Source organism: Nymphaea colorata, chromosome 8 (assembly GCF_008831285.2).
Source record: "Nymphaea colorata isolate Beijing-Zhang1983 chromosome 8, ASM883128v2, whole genome shotgun sequence".
NCBI lineage: Eukaryota > Viridiplantae > Streptophyta > Magnoliopsida > Nymphaeales > Nymphaeaceae > Nymphaea > Nymphaea colorata.
The window spans coordinates 7,614,481-7,642,039 of NC_045145.1; the positions used below are offsets into that span (position 1 = coordinate 7,614,481).

Below are 27,559 nucleotides of genomic sequence, written 5' to 3' on the forward strand. Positions count from 1 at the left end.
GGAGGACTTACTAGTTTAAAATGCACACTATTACATAAAAAATTTACAAAATTAATTTCCTGTTGGTTCACATTTGTGCGTGCACAACTCGATCGATCTCCCCTCGAAATTGCATCAGTATTCGAAGACCTGGCTAGAAGCGGGTTCTCGTTCCGAGTCCTCGGCAAAACGAGTTGTGTTTCACGTGCTTAAAATAACTAAGACTGAGGACAGAGACAAAAAAAAAAAAAAAAAAAAAAGGAAAGACAACAAACAAACCAAAGTTGGCAAAAAGTACTCCATAAAGACAAAGTGAGTAAATTACGTTTCATTCCCCTTGGAGATCAGAGCAAACCTGCTCTTGTGCGTGCAAGCAACGGTAAGCAGATGCTTCGTTGGCGTCACGTTAATTTTCTTAATCTTCATTGACTGGAGTGATGTTAACTTTCTTAATTAGTTTACGAAAGTCTACGGGAATTATATATATATATATATATATAATTTTTTTTTAAAAGCCTGGTAGAAGCAACTATCCACAGCAGTCACTACTGATATATAAATTACAGGTTGTGGCTAGAAGTAACTTAACCTCTACTTACAGAAAAGAGAGAGAGAGAGAGATTTGGGGACAATGGCGAGCGAGTCCGATGAACGATACCGAGAAGCGTTGAAGGCGTTAGAGGAGGTGACGGGGGATGTGGATGGAGTGCAGGAGAGGGTGCTGGCGGAGATCCTGTCTACCAACGCAAACACGGAGTACCTGCAGAGGCATGGGCTTGCCGGCAAGACGGATAGGCGCTCCTTCAAGTCCAACGTACCTGTCATCCACTATGAAGATATCCTGCCCGATATCCGGAGGATAGCCTATGGTGATCCCTCACCCATTTTCTCTGCCAAACCCATCTCAGAGTTCCTAATCAGGTCTCTCTCTCTCTCTCTCTCTCTCTTACACATATGCATATTTTTGCATGGGCAAAGACCTCTTCAATTAGGAATAAATGGATACATATATATATATATCTCCTTTTTATGTTCTGGTAAAGCTGAAAAATATCCATCTAGGGGAAAAGGGACTGTAAGGTATGAGACATCTACATTGTATATATAAATTTCTACATGTATGTTTATGTGTGTGTGTGCTTTCCTCTTGCTGCATACTAGCAAAGCTTAAATTAATTCATCTATATATATGCGTGTGTGTTTGTTTTCATCTCTTGTTTTGTTCTGGTTATTGAAACCAATCCATCTAAGGTAAAAAGTTTCCGGTTGGGATGAGAAATTTAATATATATATATATATATATATATATAAAGAATTGTTTAAGGAAATAATCCTTAGGGTGCTAACGCGAATTCTAACTATTATCTGTAAATGTGCTATTTCTCGTTGGACAGCTCGGGTACCTCGGGTGGTGAGCGAAAGATGATCCCGGTGGCTGCAGATAATTCTGAAAGGATCTACCAGATCCGCGGCGTCCTCCTTCCGGCAGTCTTAAACAAGTAAGAATCAAGACCTTAATTGGACTCTTTAAAACTCTTTTGTGTGGCTAGCTATCAAATTAGGTATTATTATTCTTTAGCAAATACCTCAAAGCTACTTCACTTCATGCCGGCGAGCCCGACGACATAGTTGACAGGGTGTACCATGTTTGCCTAGGTCTCAAAGCACTCTTAAACCCTAAATCAAGCAATAGGAAAGAAGGAGTCTTAGAAACCTCAGGCTTTGCCTCCGTGCTCACCATGCATGCATGGCTAGGAAACTAGGTTTCATTTTTTTATACTTAGTAGCTGTAGGTGAAGTCATGACAGATCTGAAATCATGAACCCCCATTCTTATGGAACAATATACATTGATCCCCATTATATGAAATATGAAAACTATACTTTGGCTTACTAAGAATAGAACAAATAAATAGTTTTCCCAAAAGAATTAGAACCCGCAGGGCAGACAAGAAGTCACTGCATACGATATATAAGGAACAGAGCTAGGCCAGAGATTTCTACATGTATACTGGCGTTAAAGACTTACATGGAAATTAATTAGTGCACTCGCACCCGCACAAATTAATTTTATTCCGGATAACTTCTCTAGATTGAATGACAGAGTCAATACCTCTTTGCATTTATTTGCAAATTCATTCCTAACTTATTGGTAATTGACAAATCCATCCCTGCCTTACTGTGATTAACAGTTTCGCTAGCTTTTTATGTTGACGAGGTCAATAAGTTAATAAAGCGACATGCCAGTATGTATATCCCACAAATTCTACAGTACTATGTATGCCATTAATTATTGTTACGAAAAGAAAATGATAGATTTGACCTACCAGCTCCATCGTTGTAACAGTCAACCGAAACGGAGGCTGAAATAAAAATGCACTCTATGACATGTACAAGATGGGCTGGCTGTGTTAGGCCCCGAACACCCAAGCTGCCTTCATACAGTAGCGGAAATACATTTGGACCATTATAATTGTTGAGACTAGCCCACATAATTTTGTTTATTCTTATATTGATACCTCATGGCCATTGACTTATTTACATATTGATTGCGCATTAAAAATTAGAATTCGAGATACTAGTACCCCTCATTCAAAAATTTATGGCTTCATCACCACCTCAAGAAATACCCATTAGCCTATGAGCTCAAGGATGAATTTGTCTAAAATCTTTTCTTAGTATGCAAATTTTGCATCCATTTCTCATGCATCCCTAATTCTTTAATTTCTAGAAACTTATCACACTTTTATTTGCATGACTTGCCTCATCACAATTAAGAAGCCGCTTGCAAGTTAATCTAGAATATTCTAGCCATTTCAAGCCTAGTTGGACTGGGTGGTAAATGCCGTATTTATTTCCAAATGAGTGTTGTTCCTCACCACCCAGTAGAAGGTCAAAGCCTCCAGCCAACCCTTTGTCCCCATAGGCCACAGGACCCTCCTTTTAGTGTCTCAGAGTGCCACATCAGCCATGCTTAAGCTTGCACTTCTATGACCACCCTTTTGCAGCACAGAAGGTTGATACCATGGGGATCTAAAATGGGAACCAATAGTCTACTAGCCCCCCGCTCCGCCTATTGTGCCTACTTCCTTGGAGATAAATGTCTTATCTATTTACTTCTAAAATTTGCCTTTAGCTGGGTGTGGAAAAAACTTTTGCCTCTAAACTAACAAAGCAGCACAAATAAGCAACACTTCATGAGAAAGAGAAAAGGAATGGAGCTTTAGTTTTGTTTTTCTTTTTTCTTTCTTTAACATATGGGTAAGAGTATCCTCAAAAAGGTTGGCATGGCAGATGAAGTAGGAGGCAAGCAGCTAGTCTTCATTTCAAGCTCCTGTGACATCAACTTCTATTGCTACAAAAGGGAGAGACACCGATATACAAGTTGATACATAGAAGCATCACCCTCAAACACTGAAAGTGAGCCTGGTATCCTGCAGGGATGGGGCCAAGGCTTTCAGCTAGGCCGCAGGATGAAATACTCTTCTTACTCATCTAGGATGAAAGTAAGGAACTGAAAGTTAAAGAAAAACAATCCAATTTGTGGGTATAATAAGTCATATGGACGAATTTGCATTCTGTTTATCATAGTGACAAAGGTTGTTGGCACCAATAGTGCTTGAGCGTTTATGCAAAAATAGTGAAACCTAATTAGGCTTGTTTTTTTCTATTATCAAGAAAACATCAAGTGTGGTTTGGAAAATTAGTTTTCAGTAATCAATCTTCCATTACCTTACCATATGCAACCATTGGCTAACCATGTGTTGCTTATTAGAACAGTGGGAACATAATAAAGTCGCTTTTTACTACTCCATCTGGTCTCTTCTACGCAGCAAATAAAGCAGTTGGCCCGGAGCACTATGTTCAGTGCTTGGGTGCCAAAATGGAAAGCAGAAAGTGGAAAAAAAAAACCTTGTACATTTTGTCCATAATTAAAAATACCGACCACAAACATCTGATTTGCCTGACAGAGGTACCAATTTTGTCAACAATTGCCAAAACAGGACCTCTGTTTAAATCATGATATATATCTTGGAAGATGAGAAAGCTTTTATTTCCATGATTGCCAATGTGAGTTAAACGTAGTCATTATTTGTTATAAAAAGAAAAGGACAAGATAGTTATTGTCTTCAGCTTGACTCATTCAGGTCTGCATTGAGCAATCATCAGTAAAAATGAGGGCTAAATCAGAAAAATCAACAACATGGGGCATATATATGACATTATAGAAAAAAAGTCGGTTCCCTAAATGAAAATTTTCCCAACAAGTATTTGGTAAGAATACATGCAGCAGAATAAGGAAACCATGTGTTTGGCATAAGATGCCACTAAGATTTCTCTATAGGTTTGGAAAAGGCTACCCAAAAATATTATACGTCCCCTTGAACAATTTACTGCTAGGAGAACATGCATATGTGTTTAATGACATAAAGTTGCACTATAAATTTTCAAACAGGCTACTTAACAATGCAGATGCACCCCCTTCAAAACAATTTACTATTACGAGATTATATATACTGTTTTAGTGACGAAAGTATTGAAGAGAACAATTCAAATTAAAGAAATATGAAAGTGGTTCATTTGATTTTACTTTTATGATTTTGTTCCAAGGATTGCTTGTAGCATACATGTATGTCTAGAGCAGGTTTATGGGCATAACATGTTATGGGCTAGACATGATCAAAATGCCCCTCATGGCTAAGTGGAAGACCCCTGTATATCAACCTCCTGTATACCTGGATCTGCTTTGTTATACATATAAAGGAGAATTTCCATACATATTATATCTCAAAACGTATGTTTAAGACATAATATATAACAAAAACATGTGCAACTCCTTCATTTATGCAGGTTCGTTCCTGGTCTGAATAAAGGCAAAGCACTCTACTTCCTCTTCATGAAAGCTGAGACTAAAAGCCCAGCAGGCATTCCCATGCGCCCAGTACTCACAAGCTACTACAGAAGTTCCCAGTTTCTCTTGCATGAATATCCCAGCATCCCCCACACTTCCCCCATCGCTTCCATCTTTTGCACAGACGTGTACCAGAGCATGTACTCTCAAATGCTTCTTGGCCTTGCCTACCGGCTCGACATCCTCTGTATTGGTGCAGTCTTTGCACCAATCTTTCTTCGAGCCATGAACTTCCTTGAGCAAAACTTCCATGATCTTGCAGATGATCTCGAGCATGGGACAGTGAATGCGCGAATCACAGATGCCGCCGTTCGAGCTGCATTAGAAGCCAAGTTAACTTCAGATCCAGAAACCGCAGCACATATAAGAAAGGAGTGTTCAACTAAGAATTGGCAGGGTATCATAAGGAGGATCTGGCCAGAGGCGAGATTCTTGGATGTCATAGTTACAGGTGCAACGGCACAATACATTCCAAGCTTGGAATTTTATAGTGGGGGTCTGCCCTTGGCTAGCACCGGATATGCATCATCAGAGTCCTTCTTTGGAATAAACTTGAACCCTCTCTGTAAGACTGAAGATATTGCATACACCATTATGCCTAACATTGCTTACTTCGAGTTTCAGACCTACAAATCACAAGAAAATGGTGGCCAGGGTGAAGAGGAAGAAATCGAGCTTGTGGATTTGGCTAATGTTGAGGTTGGAAAAGAATATGAGCTAGTGGTAACCACTTACTCTGGTAAGAAATGTGCAACTGATTGCATAATTGATTCATGCGTATGCATGTCCACTCTTTAACACACGACGTTCACATTATGAAGCCTTTTATGGAACATCACACACTCACAATGCGCCATCATGCAATATTTTTTGCCACTCCAAATCAATTGATGATGAGATCATGAGAAAGAGTGATAACAACAATTTTTATACAAAAGAAAATTGAACAATTTCTTTCGGTGCTCTTTCCTTCCTTATATACATATGGAGTAGCTAGCTCTTGCTAATTAATTTGTCTTTAATCTATTTGGTGATGAACTAGGTCTATACCGTTACAAAATTGGAGACATCTTAAGAGTTGTGAGGTTTTACAATAAAGCACCAGAGTTCAAATTCGTCGGCCGGAAAAATGTTTGCTTAAGCCTTGAAACTGACAAAGTAGAGGAGATTGAATTGCAGAACGCCATAGCAATTGCGGAGTCCACTCACCTTACTTGGCGTAACACAAGAGTTCTCCAGTACAGCTGCTATACAGACGTTAAGACAGTACCTGGACACTATATTTTATATTGGGAGCTCTCATCAATGAACGAAAGTGAAAATCTTCCACAAAAATCCATCATCGAGCAATGTTGCTTGACAATTGAGGAGTCATTGAACTCAGTTTATAGGTCAATGCGTGCATACTACAAAAATGCTGGGCCATTGGAGATCAAGATTGTGAAGAATGGCACGTTTGATGAACTAATGGAAAATGCCATTGCTAAAGGCAGTTCTGCAGATCAATATAAGCCTTCGAGATGTGTCAAATCTACAGCAATCCTGGAACTGTTAGATGCAAGAGTTGTATCTAATTGCTTCAGCCCAGGTGTTCCAAGCTGGTCCCCGGTGCCGCGACATTTTTAGAAGGCGAAAGAAACTATGACTACCAAAGCTCTTTTTTCAAACAAGTGGAATGTGTTCAGCCAGCAAAATTTGCTTGTGTTGGAGATGACTTCTCATGGTGATTAATAAACATAAACTTATCATCTTTTCTTCCTTCATGTCTATCTTAATAGCATGATCAAGTTCAAGTTAGCAAAACGCATGGGAAAAATTAATTATTTTCGGGGTAAAATTCTTGTGGTACAGATCATGTGTGCATCTGAATTGCATATGAAGGAAGAAAGGCAAGATTCGTATATATGCTGCAGTTGAACACTCCATTCGTATATATGCTGCATTTTTTGGATCAGGGCAAAGGCAAGATTCTTGGATCATAGTCACAGGTGCCATGGCACAACACATTCCAACCTTGAATTTTTATAGTGGAGGTGTGCACTTGGCTAGCACCACAAATGCATCATCAGAGACCTTCTCAAAAATAAACTTGAACCCTTTCCGTATGACTAAGGAGATTGCCTGTACCATTATGCCTAGCATTGCGTACTTTGAGTTTCTGCCCTACAAGACACAAGAAAATGTTGGCTAGGAAGAAGAGGAAGAAATCGAGCTAACTGCCATATTGCTTCATGCATGTGTATGTTCACTGTTTATTTACACAACGTTCAAAGTAATTATGAAGCCTTTTACGTAACATCTCACACTCACAAGTCACAATGCACCATTATGCGCCATGCAGCAATATTTGCTGTCACTCAAAGTTAGTTGAAGATGAGAACACGACATAAAGGGAGAGAGAATTACAACAATTTCTATGCCAAAAGAAAAAACTGAACAATTTTTTAGTTTTCTTTCCTTCCTTATGCATATGTAGAGTTATTAGCTCTTCCTAATTGATCTGGCAGCATCTTGTATTGAATATATTTGGTGATGAACCAGGTCTATACCATTACAGAATTGGAGACATCTTAAGAGTTGTGAGATTCTATAATAAAGCACTGGAATTCGAATCATCAGCCATAAAAATGTTTCCTTAAGCATTGAAACTGACGAAACCGAAGAGATTGAATTGCAAAAGGCCATAGCAACTGTGGAGTCTGCTCACCTTAGCCTGCATTCTACAGTACAGCTGCTATGTAGATACCATGACAGTACCTGGGCACAATGTTTTATATTGGGAGCTCTCACCAATGCACAACAATGAAAATCATCCAACAAAGTTTGTCATGGAGCAATGTTGCTTGACAATTGAGAGTCATAGGTCAATGCCTCTATACGGCAAAAATGTAGGGCCCTAGGAGATTAGCTAGGCTAGTGAATAATGACACGTTTGATGAACTAATGAAAAATGCTATTGCTAGGGGCACCTATAAGCCTTCAAGGTGTGTCAAATATACAGCAATCATGGAACGGTTAGATGCAAGAGTTGTATCTAATTAATTCAGTCCAAGTGTTCCAAGCTGGTCCCTGGTGCCATCGCATCAAAAGGGGAAGTAGTTTATGACTACAGACCGAAGCTCCTTTTTCAAATTAATGGAATGTGTTCTGCCTGCAGAATTTCCTTGTGTTAAAGATGACTTCTCAAGATGATTAACAAACATAAACTTACCATCTTTTTGTCCTCTATGTCCATCTTAATAGCATGACCAAGTTCAAGGAAACAAATCACATGAGAAGAAATTAATTCTTTTTTTAGTAAAATCCTTGCGCTACAGGTCATGTGTGCATGCAAACTGGAACTGAAGTTTCAGTAACCTGAAAGTGGGCAGGTTTAAGCTCAAAAGTGGTTATGTTGAACGATGATTACATCAGACGTAACCATGGACTAAGTCACCTGGATGATGCAATTTGACAGCTGCACCCATGCCGGCACGACTCGGGTGCGGGTGCGGTTCGGATTCGCACCCAACTCGGGTCAACAAGAGTCGGGTGCAGCTGTCCGCACCCGATCATTTTTATCTATTTTGGACATCCACCCGACTCGTGTTTGACTCGAGTCGGGTGCAGTCAAACCACGTCAAGCCTATTTTTGTCTATTTTTGATATTTTTTATTTTAAAAAATTTTAACGTTAAAAGGAGGGTTTAACATTTTTTTTCCATTTCTGTGTTCTGTCATACTTTTGTTGTTTTTTGTTTACTTGTTTATTGTTTGTACTTTGTAAGCATGTTAATGCTTAATATTTTACATTCATATACACAATACATCATAACTTATAAGTATGTAATATATAATATTCATATATAATTTATCCATAAAGTGTGTAGTGTAGAGTGTATAAACAGTGTGTGCCTATATATATGTGTATATATATACATATTAACAAATAAATATTTTCGCCGCACCATCGCACCTAAATTTTTGGGGATGTGACGCACCGGCACCGGCATCCGCACGCCGCACCTAGGTGACATAGACGATGGATACTTTAATGTGGTCAATTGAATGTGGTCAATTGATCTCTCCTGACAAGGAAATTGGCTTTTTAACTTTCTGATTTGTTCCCCTCCTTTCATTAACTGATGGACACCTAAGAATTCTCAACATCATCTCGGACATTCGATTCAAAGGAAATGATTTCCTAAAAGGCATCCAAAAAAATAGAATTCAACAAATTAGCATTCTAAATGCCATAACCTGGTTTCAAATTAACCTAATGAAAGTTATGTTTAGAAAATTTTGCAATCATCTTCCCTAGCACTATATTTTACTGATATCTTATGAACAAACATTTGGCACAAGTCTAAGGCATCCATCCTTTCTTTTGCACAAACAGACATACACACAATATATATATATATATATATATATATATATGTCCAGCTAGCTTGCACCAAATTTATTTGGAAGACATTGTATAATTAGTTTTGGTACCTCGAGAATATCTGAACAACAAAACACTCCTTTTATGTATGGTACAGGATATCCAAAGCACTGGAACAGGTCTTCAACCTCTAAACCCAAAACCCTGTCAGGTTCCCCTCCACTTTCCTTCACTCTGAGCATCACCAAGCGCCATCTTCTTGCTTGTTCCCCCTCGTAAGTGATGGAATTAAATGCTTCTCTTCCCCCTTTTCAAGTGCCCTGCCAATCGTTAGCGTCAAGCAAACATCCCTCCCGTATTACTGCAACCCTTTGAGGCTACTAATGCACCCAATTGTTCTCATCATAGGAGAACTAACACTTTAGTCATCAGCTGTCACCATCAGTCACATAAAAAACACTTGAACTATCCAATCAGTTCATCTCCTTCAAATTAAAAAATGACTTCCTCTATCTCCAGCACTATAAAATAAAATTTTTTGCTCAATTCTTCCCTCTGTCCACCGAACCCCCTCCCCCCAACCCAATCTTAAGCTGTGTTATTATGGTGCTGATTCGTGTCTGAAAGTATCAATCTCTTTTGACCCTTAGTAGATTCATGGTTTTGTATACCGTGTTTCACCATCATCCATGCAGTCCAGACTACTCATTGCGTGACTCAATAATTGAATCATAACTACAATTTTCAATCTACTACACATGCTTATCCCTACATCAGATCTATCCTCATAGAAGATCAAGAGTATTCACACACATGAATAGAAGATGAGAGGGGGGTTGTGCATGTGCTTGCAAATAAATGGTAGGCATGGTTAGATTTTTGTGACTTTTATTCTAGATCGTTATATATTGGCATGTTATTTAAGATAGTCAAACCCATGACTAGTGAACCAAGATATATATATATATATATATATATATATATATATATATATATATATATATATATTTTTTTTTTCTGATTGAACTTTTTATTTGGGAACACAGCGACTTGCAAAGTGAAGGAATGAACAGAGCACAACACTTTAAGAGACAACAGACACATGCGCACACACACACACACACACACACATATATATATAGACAGAGAGAGAGAAAAAAGAGGGAGATGAGATGGGTTTTGTAGTGTCAACTATTCCTATAAAAGCAAAAATTAGCTTCCTGTTAACTATAATCAACTAATCAAATGAAGGGATTATCCCATCTGATTCTACTACCATTGAGTTAATTTTTCTTAACCGAATCCAATAATTCTATCAAGGGACATTAACCAAGAATCCACTCCCTTTATAAAACATCTTGTTTAACTGCTTTTAAACTCCATAACTGCACAATTCATTATGCATATGGTGTAGTTATCTCTTTAGCACCAATAATTGATGCCATAATGATGCTGCATTAGAGTTGTTCACTCTAATTATTATAAAAGTGCACACTAAAGAAATAATATGAAATGAGCATTTAATCAACTACAGACTTTAATATTAAATGAGAATGGGTTTGCATATTATATTCATTGTTTTGCACATCAACTCCAAGTGGTACTAATTGTTCCTACTGCGCATCATCCAGTAACTAGGTTCTCTTTTAAAATATTATCTAGATTGTCAAATTTGTTCCCTTCTTGCAAAATGTCTGATCTTAGTCGAGAAGCAGAATGCATGAAAATTACTGAAGTAGTTGAGTTAAGTGAACTTCAAACAAGACAAGGATTAAATCAAGAGGTGAATCTCAAACGACCTGGTGATACTTGCTAGAGTTCTCATTATGATGCTTCAATCAATTTAGTCAACATGTATCTTTTTGTGATTAAGACATTAGATTTTATTGCATAAAATATAAGTAAAGAAAAATGGAAAGCACTTGAATTGATATATACATTGCAAAATTTTGAATTTATATTTGGCTTGCATTTCATATATAAAATTTTGAGAATAACTGATACATTTTCACAAGCACTCTAACGAAAAGATCAAGATATTGTAAATGCTATAAATTTAGTTATTCTATCAAAGACTTGCCTTCAAGATTTGAGAAATAATGGTTGGGACTCTTTTGTGAATGAAATTTCTATATTTTGCAATAAATTTGATACATTTGTGCCTGACTTACAGCAGATCTGTACACCTCAAGGACGACCCAAACGTGTACATGAATGGATTACATTTTTGCATTATTATCATGTATAAGTATTTTATGCTATTATTGATATGCAACTTGAAGAGTTGAATAGTCGTTTCACTCAGGAAAATACAGTGCGTCTTCATTCAGTGGCATGCTTAAGTCTAAAAAATAGCTTTTTTGATTTTGACAAATATAAGTTGATTCGTCTTGCCAGTTCTATTCTAAAGACTTCAAAGTCAATTAGATATGTGTGTTGAAGACATGAAAACCACTAAAGAGTTTTCAAATTTGAAATCTTTGACTGAGCATTATGAGAAATGATGGTAACAATTAGAAAACACATAATATTTTCTCTAGTATATTTGTTGATTAAATTGACAATAACTTAATCAGTTGCAACTGCAAGTGTTGAAGGAACATTTTCTGTTATGAACATTACCAAAACTAGGCTTCGTAAGAAGATGAAAGACGAATGAGTTAATGATACTTTAGTCACTTACATTGAGAGAAACCCATTTGACGTTATCAGTGATGAAACAATCATGCATCGTTTTCATAATAAGAAAAAAGACGAGGTCACATGTAATTTTGTTTATGACTATAGTTTTTTACTTGCTTGTTGAGGCCAATTGTAAATTTGTTTGTAACCATTGTCATTTGATTTACCTTTTGATGTTAATTGTAAGTTCGTTCATAACTATAGTCATTTTATTGACTTTTTTGATGTCATTGGCCAATTGTAATTGTATCCATGATATGATTTGCTTGTTGGGACCAATTGTAATTTTGTTCATAATAATGATTATTGGCTTTATTTTTAAAATAACATATATTTTAATTTGAAAATTTTATGACATATTATGTACTAGTAACCCCAACCAAAAATTTCTAGCTAGAGAACATTGATGCCCTCTATTTTCTGGTGGGAAAGGGGTTTTCATCCTTCTTTTTCTAGTGCCCGTTAAGAAAGATAGTGAGAGGGAAGACTTATTGGGTCAACATGGGTAATGCTGGTCACTGGGTCAGGGGCAGTTCGAGGTACAAGGCCCCTTTGCCCGGGACATAAAAATGGGCTTGGGGAAGCTCAGACCCAACAAGGCATTGGGCTACACTCGGGATGGAATGGGGTAGACATCATTCTAGGCTGGGACAAGTTCGATAAAAATATTATTATTTATTTCTAAATATCTTTTTTAAATATATTTTCTTATATATATTTAATATAAATATTTTAATTTTTCTTATTAAAGATAAATCGGACAAGGGTGGGCCTAGGCAGGACTATCCTAGGCTTGGCCTAGTCTAGGTTGTGAAAATGGGGTTTGAGCCAACCGAGCTTGATCCATGATGGTTGGGTCTGGGCTTGAGCCGTCAAAATTTCAATCGGGCCACCCAGCTTGATAAATCCCTTGCAAAACTTTTGGCCAAGTATGAATATATATATATATATATATATATATATATATATATATATATATATATATATATATAGGGAGAGAGAGAGAGAGAGAGAGAGAGAGAGAGAGAGAGAGACCTTCACAAGGAGGTTGAGTAGAGAGAAGACTGAGAGCCTTCTCAAACAAGAGATTGAGGAAATACATTTTTAAATATGACTATTTGAGAGAGAGAGAGAGACGGGTGGGGTTGAGAGCCTTCTCAAACAAGGGATTTATGAAACACATTTTTAAACCTGGTGATCTAAAATAAGGCCCAAGCGGTCTCAGATAGGGGCCATGAAAACTAGCCTAAAAGGAAAAGCTTGGTTGCAGGGGTGAAGACAAGGTAGGGACGCTCGCATGGGCCTTGGCCCCACCTCAAAACAAATATTTAAAAAAAATTACATATAAATTTTAAAAAATTTTACTTGTTTTATATAAAAACTTTAGAAAATGATATTTTGACCCTAGTTAAAATTTAGAAACTTTAATTCGGCCTTAACATGAAAAATTTCTAGCTCTACCTAGGGATGTCAATTATCCGATTTGAATAGGATATCCAACCGATCCCATCCAAAAAAATCGGATGTGGAAAAAAATTTAATATCCAAATAAGAAATCGGATCGGATTCAAATTTAATAAATGACATCCGATCGGATTTGGACTCGAATTTGGATATACATATGTATCTGATCGGATTCAGATCAGATTAATTTTTAGACAAATATCCTATATCTAATGCTATTGCATTTTGAAAATTGGCAAAATCCAGTTCAAAATTTGGATTCGGATTCGGATATAATTATAAAAATTGGATTCGGATTGTAAAATCAGATTTCAGATATGAATTTTCTTTATTAGAGCAATGATCACTTGATCTTTATCTTGTTGAAGGTGCACCACTAGTCAACACTCAAGTCTACTGCAAATTGTCAAACATTGTGGTCTGCTTTATTATCTCCGATCTTGCATTTTCCCACTACATTGTTTGTGTCCCATTCTTATCAGGAAATAGTTTTGTGTGGTCATCTGAACTTGCGAAAGCGGCCATCCGAATGAGGTTTTGAAAAATAAAACTTTACTGATGAAAACTTATAATTTCATTTTGGGCCTGTAAAACTTTTGAAAAATACCGTTGGCTCCTGTGAAAAGTTTATGGAACTTCTATTTAGTGGGTTCTTGGACTCCCCTAAAAAATCGAAACCCGGGCTCGGCTCCTGGTGGCAAGGGACGTATCTAAGGTAATAAAGCAATCCTCCTCTTACTTGGAGCTCTAAACTAACTCACCAGCACAAGTGCTAAGAGCCCTTTTGGGCAAGCTAAGCAATATATGATAAACCAAGTTTCCATCAACCAGCAAGGTCAAGGTGATTTCTGAAAACACAAAAAATCGTGCCCTTCTGCACATAGACATTAGATTCATGGTTTTCACGGTCATAATTTACGCATACCATTAAAGGTTCTGACTAGTAATGTTACCTCCAATACACTTCCCACTTAGTTATGGGATTTCAAGAGCTGGAAACATTAGTGAAGCGGGTTGAATTAAAGTTTTTAAATTTGATAAGGGCTAAAATGTCATTTTTCAAAATTTTTGTATAAAACAAGTGAATTTTATTTAAATTTACATAACTTTTTTTTTAAAAAAAATTGAGGTGGAGCGAGGGCAGAGCCTCCCTTGGCCCTTGGCTCCTTACAAGACTCAAACATCAAACTTGATCTACACCCAGAAATTCCCTTGGCTCCTTACAAGATTCAAACATCAAACTTCATCTACACCCAGAAATTTTAAGCAATGATTCAATGTCATGGTAGCCAAAAACAAAATTTGTCTCAAAAGTTTTGGTCATGTCCAGGTGTGTTTTTTTTTTGCTGCAATTCAAAGTTATACCGTCCACCATATACCAAGACAAATCAAAATCTTAAAAGCATTGGAGGTTTTTTAGTCTTAAAATAACCATTTAGAAAAAAGCGGAAAACAAATTTAACTGAGTTCATAAAAAGACAGAGGACAGGACAAATGGGCCACAGTATGTCGGCTGTTCATTGAAGAAGGTGGCGCCGTCTGGACGATTTTTGTCTCTTGTGGCAGTACCATGTGCTCATCTGCTTACATATTTGGATATCCTTTTCTCTATATCGACAGCCCTTTCCGCTCAAATTTCAGAGGGAGAGAGAGAGAGAAATGGAGAAAGAAGGGAGTCTGAGGTTGAGGCGAATTGCGATGAAGAAGGAGGAGGTGGAGGCATTGGAGTTCATAGAAGAGATGACGAGTCATGTAGATGAGGTGCAGCAGATGGTGCTGGACGACATCCTCTCCACCAATGCCAACGCTGAGTACCTACAGAGGCATGGGATATTCGGTGGAAGTACAGACTTGAAAACCTTCAAGTCCAAGCTGCCAATCATCGAATACCAAGACATCCTGCCCGATGTACGAAGGATAGCAAACGGTGATCCTTCACCCATTTTTTCCGCCCAACCTGTCACCGAGTTTTTAACCAGGTCTCTCTCTCTCTCTCTCTCTCTCTCTCTTAAGGTTATTATATCTTACACGGCTCCTTCCTCCTGGAATCAAAAGACTGGTAATTTGGGTTGAACTAAGATACTGTGGTGGGGTTCAGGGGCGGTCCAACCAACTCCAACGGGGCTGGGTTTTGTACAAAAGGGCTGAGTTTCGTAGATTGAATATGCGTAGAATCAAACTGAACCTAAAAAAAAGGGTTTTCCTAAGAATAAAATATATGGAAACATGACTACGATGTCCGTAATTAACGTCAATTATATATACTCAATCGTAATTTCTTGCTAATTATTTATAATGAGCTATTTTCTTATTTTCTTAACCTGGTCTCTCTCTCTCTCTCTCTCTTTTTTTAAATGATGGTTAGTGTAACCTTGGTTCCATTCTTAGAGGACGCTCTCCTACTAAGGGATGTTGATTTGGGTTGAGGGTTGACCTTGTGGATAATGTGGTTATGTTAGCGCCCTTATCTCTCTCTCTCTCTTACAAGTTTTTGTTTCTTACACAGCTTTCTCCCCATGGTATCAAAAGAGTGTTTGGGTTGAAGCTAATGTGGTGGGGTCTCTCTCTCTCAACAATAATTTCTTGCTAATTATTTATAATGGGCCATTTTCTTATTTACAACAAAGCTCAGCATAAATAACAGCACAGTGATTTTATTCCTTTATAAACTAAAAGTGTGAGTATACTTTGAAAATCGTTTCACTTTTTAGTATTTTCCCAACCCATTCTTGCCTTTCTTTTAAAAGTACCATCAGAGAAATTAGACGCTTAATTTCTGTAGGCGAAAGGAAATGGAAACCGAATCTTCTGTCCACTCACCATTGCTTCTTCCTGCTTCCTCAAACTATGCGCGCGTTAGAGCATTATTGCAAATTCTCAGGGAAGTTGAATGTCGCTTCTTTTGGCAGCTCAGGAACTTCAGGGGGTGAGCGGAAAATGGTCCCGGTGATTGCAAACCATCATGAAGGGACTTATACATTCTTCGGATGGCTCATTCCCGCCATCTTGAACAAGTAAGAGATTACATTGGCTTTTTTATTTTTCACCCCGTGAAGTACATATCCTCTATTTGGTGAATGAAATGGGTCATCAACCTCACAGTGTACAAGCATAATTTTACTCTCACTGCTTTTTACTAGTTTTAAGTATTCATTGTGAATTTCGTGATCAGCAATATGGTATGAAAAACTGTAGTTCTTTCGGTTAACATTGGAACATCTTAGTATCCACAGTTTTGAAGTTGTTGTATAAATCAGAATGCGTGGGTTATTCCATTTTAGGTAGACATTTTGAATCAATTTTAAGCTAATGAAGTATCGAGAAATATCATGGTACTAAGTTAATATATAATGATCTCAGATTAAATGAAATTCATCATTGAATCAAAAAGCACCAACAATGAATCTAAGGATGATCAATAATGAAAAAGGAAAGAACGTCAATCACTATATTTTCACCTCAATAAGTTCTGTTATTGCCTACAGTATTCTGCTAAATATGAGAATGATCACAATCCAAGGAATTGAATGAAAAAAATCTGTTTTGAACTAGAACTGCTGACAAAGAAGCACCATATTCTGCTCATTTCTTGGTTATGACCCTTGGGTTATAAAGAATCTACTGCAGATGCAGGGAGAAAATCGACCGAAGAACAAATGAATGTTAATGAGGAGACAATAGAGCTTAATTCACCTTGTCTCCAAAGGCCACAAAGTAATTTGATGCGACTCTGGAAGAATGAGTAACAGAGAAAAGGAAAAGCAAAAGGTGGATAACATGTCCAATGTTTGCTGCAAAATTCATAAATGGTAACTGGAGTGACAAAAGATTTGTTATTTTCTTCAACTATGATAAACAAGTGAACATGTGCAGCAACAAAATTAATGTTGTTTTTGGTGAAGTACACTTGAACAAAGAATGTATAAACTATAAACTATACTGAAGATTTACAAATATATGGAAAAAGTTGCTATAGCATATAATTTTTTAAATGGGTTTATGTATCAACGTTAATAAAATACTTCATGCCTATGGACGAAAAACAAAAGAAATTCAAGGAACCATACCTGCCTAGTAGAGCTTCTTGAAAGGCTCCTTAACGACAAATAGTGCCCAAAAACCAGAACTGCTGGCAAGAATAAATATGGGGCCAGGTACTGTTTTTATCCTCATATTTTTTTCTTCATGTGTTTTTGGGCTTATGCAGGACAAAAGTTCATTACATCTTAAACATTAATAGCGTATTGATGATGGCTGTGTTCTTTTGTAACAAACAGGTATATTTCAGGACTAGATAAAGGAAAAGTCCTACACTTCTTCTCTACTAAAACAGAGACCAAGAGTCCAGCTGGAATTATCATGCGGCCAATACTTACAAGCTACTATAAAAGTTCTCAATTTCTTTGTAAGCACTATGCTAACATCAATTACACCAGCTCCATTCCCTCCATCCACTGCACAGATGTCTTCCAAAGCTTGTATGCTCAAATGCTTGCCGGCCTAGCTGACCGGCTTGCCGTCTTTCAGATAGGTTCAGTTTTTCCACCAAGCTTTCTCCAGGCTATCCGCTTTCTTGAGCTTCACTTTCAGGACCTTGCAGCAGATATTGAGCATGGGACAGTCAATCCACAAGTCACTGACACAGCAATTAGAGCAGCATTAGTAAACATTCTCACCCCGGACCCAGAAAATGCAGCACACATAAGGAAGGAATGTTCAAGTGGGGATTGGCAGGGTATCATTAGGAGGATTTGGCCGAATACAAAATTCCTGGATATTTTAGTGTCAGGAGCAATGGTGCAGTATATCCCAAGCTTGAACTTCTACAGTGGGGACTTGCCTTTGGCCAGCTATCTCTATGGATCATCAGAGTGCTTAGTTGGGTTGAACTTATATCCTTTTACTAAGCCTGAGGACATCGCCTATACCATTATGCCTAACATGGCATACTTCGAGTTTTTGCCTGTCAAGCCTGTAGATGATGTTGGCCAGATAAGGGCAGAGCAAGTGGTGGACCCTGTGGATTTGGCTCACGTAGAGGATGGAAAAGAGTATGAGATTATTGTGACCACTTATTCTGGTAAAAATTTATGTAGTTTTCCTCAGTCACATGACTCTGTGTGTTTTTGCATTTTCCCAAAACATGAATCATATGAGAGAGTGTCCTCTAGTTTCAGCAAAATTTGATCTGGCACATCCACATAGAAACATGCACACACATATATAATAACTCTAGCATGAACTCCCTAATGTACCTACTAGCTGAGGCTTTTGGCTATTTTAGTTTCCCAATTTAAAATGTGCATGCCCAGGTCATTGTTCTTGTGCTTGGTGCAGAGATTTCAACTTTGTTTCCTTTATCGAAAATAGGATTTATTGAGTATGAAATATTTATTGCAATTTTAGGCTGTTTGTTATGAAATTTACAAGAACATGTATGTGCTTCATCTCACGCAATCTAACTATTCTCTCTAAGACATTAATGGTGTAAGAGATAGAGAACCCTCATTGTTTTACAGTCTTCTTTAAGCAAGTTAATAGTATGGATACAATGCTTTAATTGATCTGTTGTACAAAATACGTTAGGGCAAAGAGCTTGATTTCCTAAAGTTAAGTTTTCAGTAAATTCTAAAAATACCAAAGCTAGCAGTTCACCATATGTAACATAAGTTATGCTGTAGACGGATTAGATGAAAATCATGTTAAAGCATGTCTGGACTTGCCTTCAATATAAACTATGAGATTAACCTCTCTCTCTCTCTCTCTCTCTTCACACACACGCACACACACACACATATATATATGACATGTTTTCTTGTGTAAAGTTACATTTTGAAGTCAAAATACTAAGTACCTGTTCCTATACATGGCAGCTTATGAACTGCCAATAATATTGACCAAACATTTCAAAGTAGTACCACTTTTTTTTTTGGAAAATAGTGACAGTCATCCATTTGTGGCTTCTTTATGTAAGAAACAAAAATTTAGTTTATTTAATTTTGTTATTTATGTATGTTTCTGAAAAACTGAAAGCATAGATGCTCATTTTGCAAAAGTGAAAGCATAGATGCTCAATTGGCTGAGCTAATTCGATCTATGCTTTGTCTTTAGGAAAATAAGCATTGAGGAATGAACTATAGGCTTAAATTTGAGAAAATGTTTCAACTGTGCTTGCCTAGAAAGGCCCAAGTAAAAAGGTTAGGCCAAGAATACACACTAAAACTCAATTAATAGTCTGTGTTGTAGTTGGTTTACCAGCTTTGTAACCTTCCCTTTCACCATAACTGATGGCAAAAGCATCTAACAATTTGCTTCTTTTGGGATGTGCAAATGAAATAAATCAACCATGAAAAGTAACTTTTGGATTTCAGACATTCTCCATTGTTGTTAAATTATATCCAAGATATTATGAATTTATTAAAAAAATAACCTTTTCAAAATATGTCTATAAGATTTTAAATTCTACATTTTCATTGTTCTTGGCTTCTAAAGCCTTTCATACATGTTCAGGAAATATGACTTTATGTCAGTCTATACGTTCTCAAACTTGTAGATGACATCTACAAAGTTTTAGTTTAAGAGGAAAAAGTCAAAACCCTTAAAAACATATGGCGTAGTAAGGCAATCCAGAAATGGTAGGACTTGTTTATGCACACACATACAGATAGATGGAATCAACCAATTAAGGGATTAATAACTTTTCCTTATTGCTCATGGGATGATTTTTTTTTCCTCATGCCTCACTAGGTCTTTACCGCTATAAAATTGGAGACGTACTAAGGGTTGCCAAATTCTACAACAAAGCTCCCCAATTCCAGCTTGTTGGCCGGAAAAATGTTTGCCTCAGCATTGATGTGGACAAAACAGAAGAGACAGAGTTACAGAAGGCCATAGCTGCAGCTGAACTTTCTCACCTTAGGCCACATAATGCAAGAGTTCTTGACTACACTTGCTATACTGATGTTAAGACAATTCCAGGGCATTATGTTATTTACTGTGAACTTCCACCAGACAATTATAGTGAGAACTCTTCATTCTCACTGATAATCGACCAATGCTGCCTCACTATTGAAGAGTCGCTAAATTCTGTTTACAGATCACTGCGTGCCTACTACAAAAGAATAGGACCATTGGAGATCAAGCTTGTGAAAAGTGGCACATTCCATGAAGTAATGGACCATGCTATAGCTAGAGGTGCTTCTGCTGCACAATACAAGCTTCCTAAGTGTGTCAAATCTACTTGGATGCTGGAGATATTGGAGGCGAGGGTTGTGTCAGCTCATTCTAGTCCAGGTGTTCCAACTTGGTCGCCATGTCCACAGCAGAAGATGGCTTCAAACGGATAAGCTCAAGTTTCTGGAAGGAGATCTACTTGCATTATATTTTGTCTGCGGGTCTGTATTGGTTGTATACAATTTTCTGGTGGTTCTATCTATCTATGAACATGAACTTCTTCCCTACTTCACCATGCACGCCTATGCACATACAAGAAAACAAAATACTGCCAACCAAAATGGTAGCCACCGTTCAGTGGCAGAACATGCCCAGCTTCAGACTTACCTCTCTAGCTGCGTCAATGCCCAAGCAAAAAGATACCCAGCTTCAGATTTAAAGCTTGAACGAGAAAAGGAATGAAAAACACTCAATCTTTTCTTTTTGTAAAACTAAAAAAACTATGAAAAAGAATTGAAGATACATCTTTTCTAAGTTGATAGGACATGAAAGTTCTCTAAGTAAAACACTAAGCAAACCGGATTTTTTGAAGTTATAAGTCGTGGAGGCAGTGCCTTGTTTTTGCTTACTAAACTGTGGTGGATAATTGAGATCAATAAGTTAAACAAGATTGGACAATGGTTGTAAGCAATTCACATGCATAATTATGCATATTTAAAGATTTTGACGCCCCTTTCCTTTTCTTTTAGTACATATTAAGTTCTTAAATCAATTGAAAATTACCTTATCCATGTGGATAGAGCTAACGCATTTGCATCCTTTTACATGTACATGGATTGGGTGTGTGTGTGTGTGTGTGTGCATAATTCAAACGTTTTACATATGTTTCAGACTAATATATCTTCATGCAAATTTAGACTTGAAAATCAGGTAAAGACAATATGTACAGTATTAGTTAGAATTACCGAGTGTTGATCTTCTCTAGCCAGTATAGATGGAATGTATATAACCATGGTTTAATATATTTTAACCCTCAAGTTTATATATTTGAATAGTAGAAAAAAATCAATAAGAAAGCAATAGTATTGGAATAAAAAATATCTTATCTTTTATTGAACAAATGACAATAATGGTCTAATAAAAAGATGACAATGTGCCAAAACTTGTTTATTAAGATAACAGGCTTTGAAGGATGAAAATATGATGTTAGGCAGAACCCTTTAACTCTTTCTATTTTTTTATTTTGTCTATTTTAAAACTTCGATTTCATTTCATAAGAACATGTATAAATATCAATATAATTTAATTTCAATGAAAAATAGCATCACTAAATGCTTTTGGGATATTTTCTGGATTTTAAATTCAATTCTGCCTTTTATCAAAATCCCCTTGAATACCTTACTATTTTACCATGTTTTTACGAATATAATTTTTAATATTATCAAGATTAAGAACTTATAGTTAACACTTTCTTATTATTTGCATAACGCCATTGGTTTATTGTTTTTATTTAAAGAAAATATTTATTATAGTTATTTTTCCAAAATTTACTTTAATAAAACCTCAACATGCTAAATTTCATTATCTATTTAAGTTTTTTTTTTCAGAACATTGGTTGTACAAACATAAAACAAAACATATGTGCACATAAAAAAGGAACTAAAAGTACAGGCATCTTTCTTATGGCGGCACTAATTTGCTTGAACTATATGCCCGTGCTCTTTAAAAATAAAATTTATGTTCCATCACTGCTGCCACGGCTATCACCCATGTTTCTTTGGAAAAGATGAGTCCTACCTATAACCCTCTCGTGAGGATGACAAATAACAAATACGCACATACACACGTATATGGGTTTAACCAGAATCTCTTTTCATTCTCATTATTTTTACATACTTCTCTCTTTTTCCTTCCATTTTCTCATTTTTTTCTTTTTCAGAACTACTGGAGTCCATTCTAAGATTAATGGATCCAAGGGTGGACTAAGAGAGACTTAATCTCAGTGTATGAAAGGAGACTTAGAACAGTGACTAAATCATCGACATAGACCAATACCATTGAAAAGATTACTGCTACATCGCTTGGAAGTGAGGATGAGACTTGTAAAAAGCGAACTGGCGCTTTTCGTGCATAAATCCGGCCCCCCTTTATAACTGGTATCAGAGCCTAGTACGCTCTTGGTCTTGTAAGTATGTTTTGTCTTTAATGTCAGTTTTTATGTGTGTTTAAAGTTTTTTTTCGTGTTTCGCTTATAAGCCGAACGAGAAAGTCTCTTCCCCGGAAGCATGTATCTTTACATATGCCTGCATAATCTGTTGTTATGAATCTTTGTGTTTTATGTTGAAAGTTCTGGCCCTAGCCAGGATCTATGCATAGGAACCATGCTTTATAAGAAAGAACCTGCTGTAACATGTTTTGTTCATGATCTGATTCCCGTGTTTTTGAGTTCTTTATTCTTTGGACGAGCCACTATGTAAATCCTTTAAAACCAAAAGGCTATTGTGGAAAAGAAGTACCCATGAGGCGAGGAGGCCGTTTAGGAGAAAAATAGTAGACAAACGGTGAGGTTTGAATGGGATAACAAGGTGTCGCACATGGTGTTCTATGAAAAGAGAATATAACAAGTTTTCGAAATTGGGGGAATCATACCATAAGCTTACCATGTTTTAGTTTGTTCTTTTTTATAATAGATGTGTTATCTGTTCGTAGAACCCTGTTCCTGTGAAAAGAATTTTTCCAACCTAAAACTAAAGACTCGTAAACAGAGTGTGAAGTTGTATGCTTGATACATAGGACTGTGGGATAAAAAGAGATGAGTACATAGTAGGCTCAAGAACCTTTTGATTTCGAAAAACTGTAGCCTTAAGAACCCTTTCATTTCAGCAAAATGTGTTTTTCAAAAAATCCAAAAATATTTACTAGCAGTTTAATTAGTTTACTGAATTTTCTTTCGTATTATTATATGCATAACATAGAATATTTGAATCCTAAAATATACCCAAAACATAAGACCCGAAAAACTAGTAAACTTTACAGACCTTTATGAGTGATAAAGAAGATATTTACATACAAAGTCTGAAAGAAACAAGAACCTACTACCCCGATGCAGAAGGACTAACCAGATACGATCCACCTAGTAGTTCTGATAAACTTATAGTTCGCCAACTAAACCTTATAATATTATGCTGATAAAACTAAACCAAAGAATTAGCCAACTCGAACGAACCATAGGCAAAAAACCAGAACCACAGGAAGCAAACCTAGAAGAATTAACCAAAAGACTAGACAAACTAAACATAGGAAACGGTGGGATCAAATCTACCCCTACCCCTATTCCTAAAGCTTTTTCTAGAAGATAATAGTTGTAAGACGTTCTTTTTCTAGTCTCAGACACTAATGAGATAAGGTGATATAGACGAAAATCTATTAACTAGAATAATTCGAACCCAGGGTCCAGCCCTAGAACATTAGAAGAAATAATCGATGTAAATAGAGATTTAGAAATCTACTATAATCATCAACTCTCTTTGTTAAATCCTAGAACTCTATATAGGACAGGGACTTGGAGTGTTAACCACAGTTAGTCATAATAAGCAGAGAAGAAGAAGTTTGTGTAATTACTGAACATCAAAACATTGGCATCGTTAGTCACGACAGTATTAAATAATTATTACGAAACCATAATAGATTTATCCATCTTAGTTTAATAATTATAGGAATTAAGGGTTTAGCCAGAAGAAATCTAGGAACAAAAGTATTAATCACTTTACTAGATAAGAGATGGGCAAACGATGCTAGGAAGGCCATTATAGAAAGCATGAAAATTGGTATGTCTAACAACAAAGGCATATTTTATTGTGCACCCGATTTCTTGCTAAGCATAAGAGACCTTGAACATATTATCATAGGAATTCAAACTAAAGGATATGAAACGTTTACGGGAAAAGCTAATTTACTTGTAAATGTTGGATTCTTAGGAAAAGTAACTAATAGTAGTACTACAAAGTACAAAATCGATACTAAGGCTATAATCGAATCTATGACTAGTAAAGGTATCAGGATGATTAAGCCTATGGCTATTGATCCTGAAGAATTAGAAGACTTAGATTGGAATATTAGTAAAAATCTAGAAATAAATACTAATGTCAAAGTTCTTGAAGAAAGTTTAATGTTTTGTGAGATTTTTAGACTATAAAGAAAAACAACATAAAGAAGAAAACGAATCTGAAGAATTTTGAAGCCAGATAGAAGATTAAATGGAAGCCTTAGAAAATAATTGTATTCTACTTCCTAAGAGATTTGACTTATCAAAAGAAGATATCCTTAGACTAGAAATAAAATTAGTCGCAGAAGGAAAAATTCAAGAAGAAGAAAACCTATATATAGATCCTACGAGAAATATCAAGATAAATAGACTAGAAGATGCTTATATGCAGAAACCAATGAACATCTCAAAAAATCTTATGGAAATAGATGCCCCAGAATCTTCCTTAGTTACTACAAGGAGATCACCACAAGCTCAACAACAACCTCAACAACAAGCACAGCCCCCGTCAACTCCACCTGTACTATTCTATTCACCTAGACAACCCCCTAGAAGACCTTATGTAGAATATAAAGAAAGAGATACTGTAATCACCCCAAATTTTTCTAAAGGAATATGATGTTTTATCAAAGTGCGAAATTCAAATTTAGGCACAAGATTCAAATCCAAAATACAACTCTTAGATCCAAATTAAATCCAAAATACTACTTTCAGATCCAAATTAAATCCAAAATACTACTTTCAGATCAAAATTAAATCCAAAATACTACTTTCAAATCCAAAACCCAAGTTCAGATCCAAATCGATCATTTAAGACTAATTTGCCATTCCTTTTGACCAAAAAAACCTCCTTTTAAAGGATAATTTTAGTCTTTTTTGGTGGACAAGACCAATTTGCCCTACCTTTTGACAAAAAAACCTCCTTTTAGAGGGTAATTTTAGTCTTTTTAGGTGGACAAGACCCATTTGCCCATCCTTTTGACAAAAAAACCTCCTTTTAGAGGGTAATTTTAGTCTTTTTAGGTGGACAAGACCCATTTGCCATTCCTTTTGACCAAAGAACCTCCTTTTAGAGGGTAATGTTAGTCTTTTTGGGTGGACAAGACTCATTTGCCATTCCTTTTGACCAAAGAACCTCCTTTGACAAGGTAATTTTAGTCTTTTTGAGTAGACAAGATACCCCATCTGTCCTTCCTTTTGACCAAAAAATCTCCTTTTGGAGGGTGATTTTAGTCTTTTTAGGTAAAAAAAATTCAAATTTTGAGTTTTGGCTCCAAAATCCTATATAAATACCCCCCATATCCCCCCTTTGGGCAAGAAGAAACTCTAGTGTATTCTCACTTGAAGACTTAGAGTTTCTCTTAAGCTCTCTCTCTCTCCCTCTTCCTCTCTCCATATTCCTCTCCAACTTGAAGCAAACTACAACCCTCTTGGAGGCATCATCTTGGAGCTTCACTCAAAGGGGATTTCAAGTGAAGGTGTTTATCTTCCTTAGGTCATTTCTCATTAGAGGTATATAATCATCATCCCTTTCATTTTTTTTTTTTTCTCTCTCATCTTAATCTCCCCATGGCGAAAGGAGATAGCACTCAACCTTTTTTTGGAGACAAGAGGCTATGCTCAAGTGCACCGGAAGAGTGAGAAGATGAGATGATATTTTATTTTATGATTAAATCATGTTCTTTCAAGTATTCTTGTTGTTGTTATTTTTCATTAATATGTTCTTATTATTATGCTACTTCTTTTTCTTGAACATAGTCTTGTTGATTGTTTTCATTTTCTCTTCTCATCTTCATCTCCCCATCTCTCCATGACCAAAAGAGATAGCACTCAGCCTCTTTTTAGAGACAAGAGGCTGTGCTCAAGTGCACCGAGAGCATGAGAAGATGGGATGATATTTTATTTTATGATCAAATCATGCTCTTTCAAGTATTCTTGTTGTTGTTGTTCTCTCCCTTCATGAATATATTCTTGTTATTATTGTTATTTCCTTTCTTCAATATAGTCTTGTTCTTGTTATTTTCTTTTCTCTCTTTCTCCTCTCCCCATGGCCAAAGGAGATAGCACTCAATCTCTTTTTAGAGACAAGAGGCTATGCTCAAGTGCATTGGGAGCATGGAAGGATGAGATGATTTTTCATTTTGTGATTGAATCATGCTTTATCTTTTATTAAATATGGTATTGTTTTTCTTTCTATAATTTCTCCTCATCTTCATCTCCCTATGGCTAAAGGAGGTAGCACTCAATCTCTTTTTAGAGACAAGAGGCTATGCTCAAGTGCACCGGGAGCATAGAAAGATGAGATGATCTTTCATTTTAATCATGTTCTTTGTTTTCATTAATACATTATTGTTGTTCTTTTGCTTCATCTTATTTTCCTCTATTCCTTATTTCCCCATGGCCAAAGGAGATAGCTCTCAATCTCTATTTTAGAGTCAAGAGGCTATACTCAAGTGCACCGGGAACATGAGAAGATGAGGTGACATCATTTCATAGTTACATCATGTCCTCCCTCCTAATTGAACCTTGCACTTTCCACCATCCTTTTTCTCTCTTTCCTTCCTTGAATGTTGTCTATATATTATCCATGCATAGTTGCTTGATTTGCTACTTATATGTGAATGTATGGTGGGAATGAGAGTTTGGTTTGGGAACTCTTTATTTTTATATTAATTTTTGAGGTTGGGACTTGTCCAACCCGGGATATACCCTCACGAAAATATACATGTTAATATGCATTTGCATGTCATTTTGTGCTAGTTTCCTTCTTAATCATCCCATTAGGAACCCTAACGAGTGTCTCGTTATGTTGCTTGTTTTCTTCCATACCCAACGGTGGAAGAAATATATCCCTTACAACAAACTAAATAATAACATTCTATGCTTATATAAATCTTATTTTCCAAAACATTTTCAAAAGGAACCTTCTAACATGGCCTT

At 36.5% G+C, this 27,559-nt stretch overlaps 2 protein-coding genes across 3 annotated transcripts; both read left to right on the forward strand.

Annotated features, from left to right (window-relative positions):
- The first annotated feature begins 585 nt into the window (after positions 1-585).
- Positions 586-6,648, forward strand: LOC116259321 (indole-3-acetic acid-amido synthetase GH3.4-like). Its single transcript, XM_031637073.1, has 4 exons — positions 586-900; positions 1,374-1,478; positions 4,830-5,629; positions 5,933-6,648. Exons 1-4 carry the CDS (start codon positions 611-613, stop codon positions 6,514-6,516), a joined length of 1,779 nt encoding a protein of 592 aa, XP_031492933.1. The 5' UTR covers positions 586-610; the 3' UTR covers positions 6,517-6,648.
- Positions 6,649-15,008: 8,360 nt separating this feature from the next.
- On the forward strand, positions 15,009-20,861 carry LOC116259194 (probable indole-3-acetic acid-amido synthetase GH3.1). Of its 2 annotated transcripts, none has more exons than XM_031636880.2 (4): positions 15,009-15,380; positions 16,311-16,415; positions 17,679-18,481; positions 20,149-20,861. In XM_031636880.2, the coding sequence occupies exons 1-4, from the start codon at positions 15,061-15,063 to the stop codon at positions 20,745-20,747; spliced, it is 1,827 nt and encodes a 608-aa protein (XP_031492740.1). In that variant the 5' UTR covers positions 15,009-15,060; the 3' UTR covers positions 20,748-20,861. The 2 variants fall into 2 exon arrangements, with proteins under 2 accessions (XP_031492740.1, XP_031492741.1); XM_031636881.2 differs by having other exon boundaries at positions 15,241-15,380; positions 16,316-16,415.
- The last annotated feature ends 6,698 nt before the right edge of the window (positions 20,862-27,559 follow it).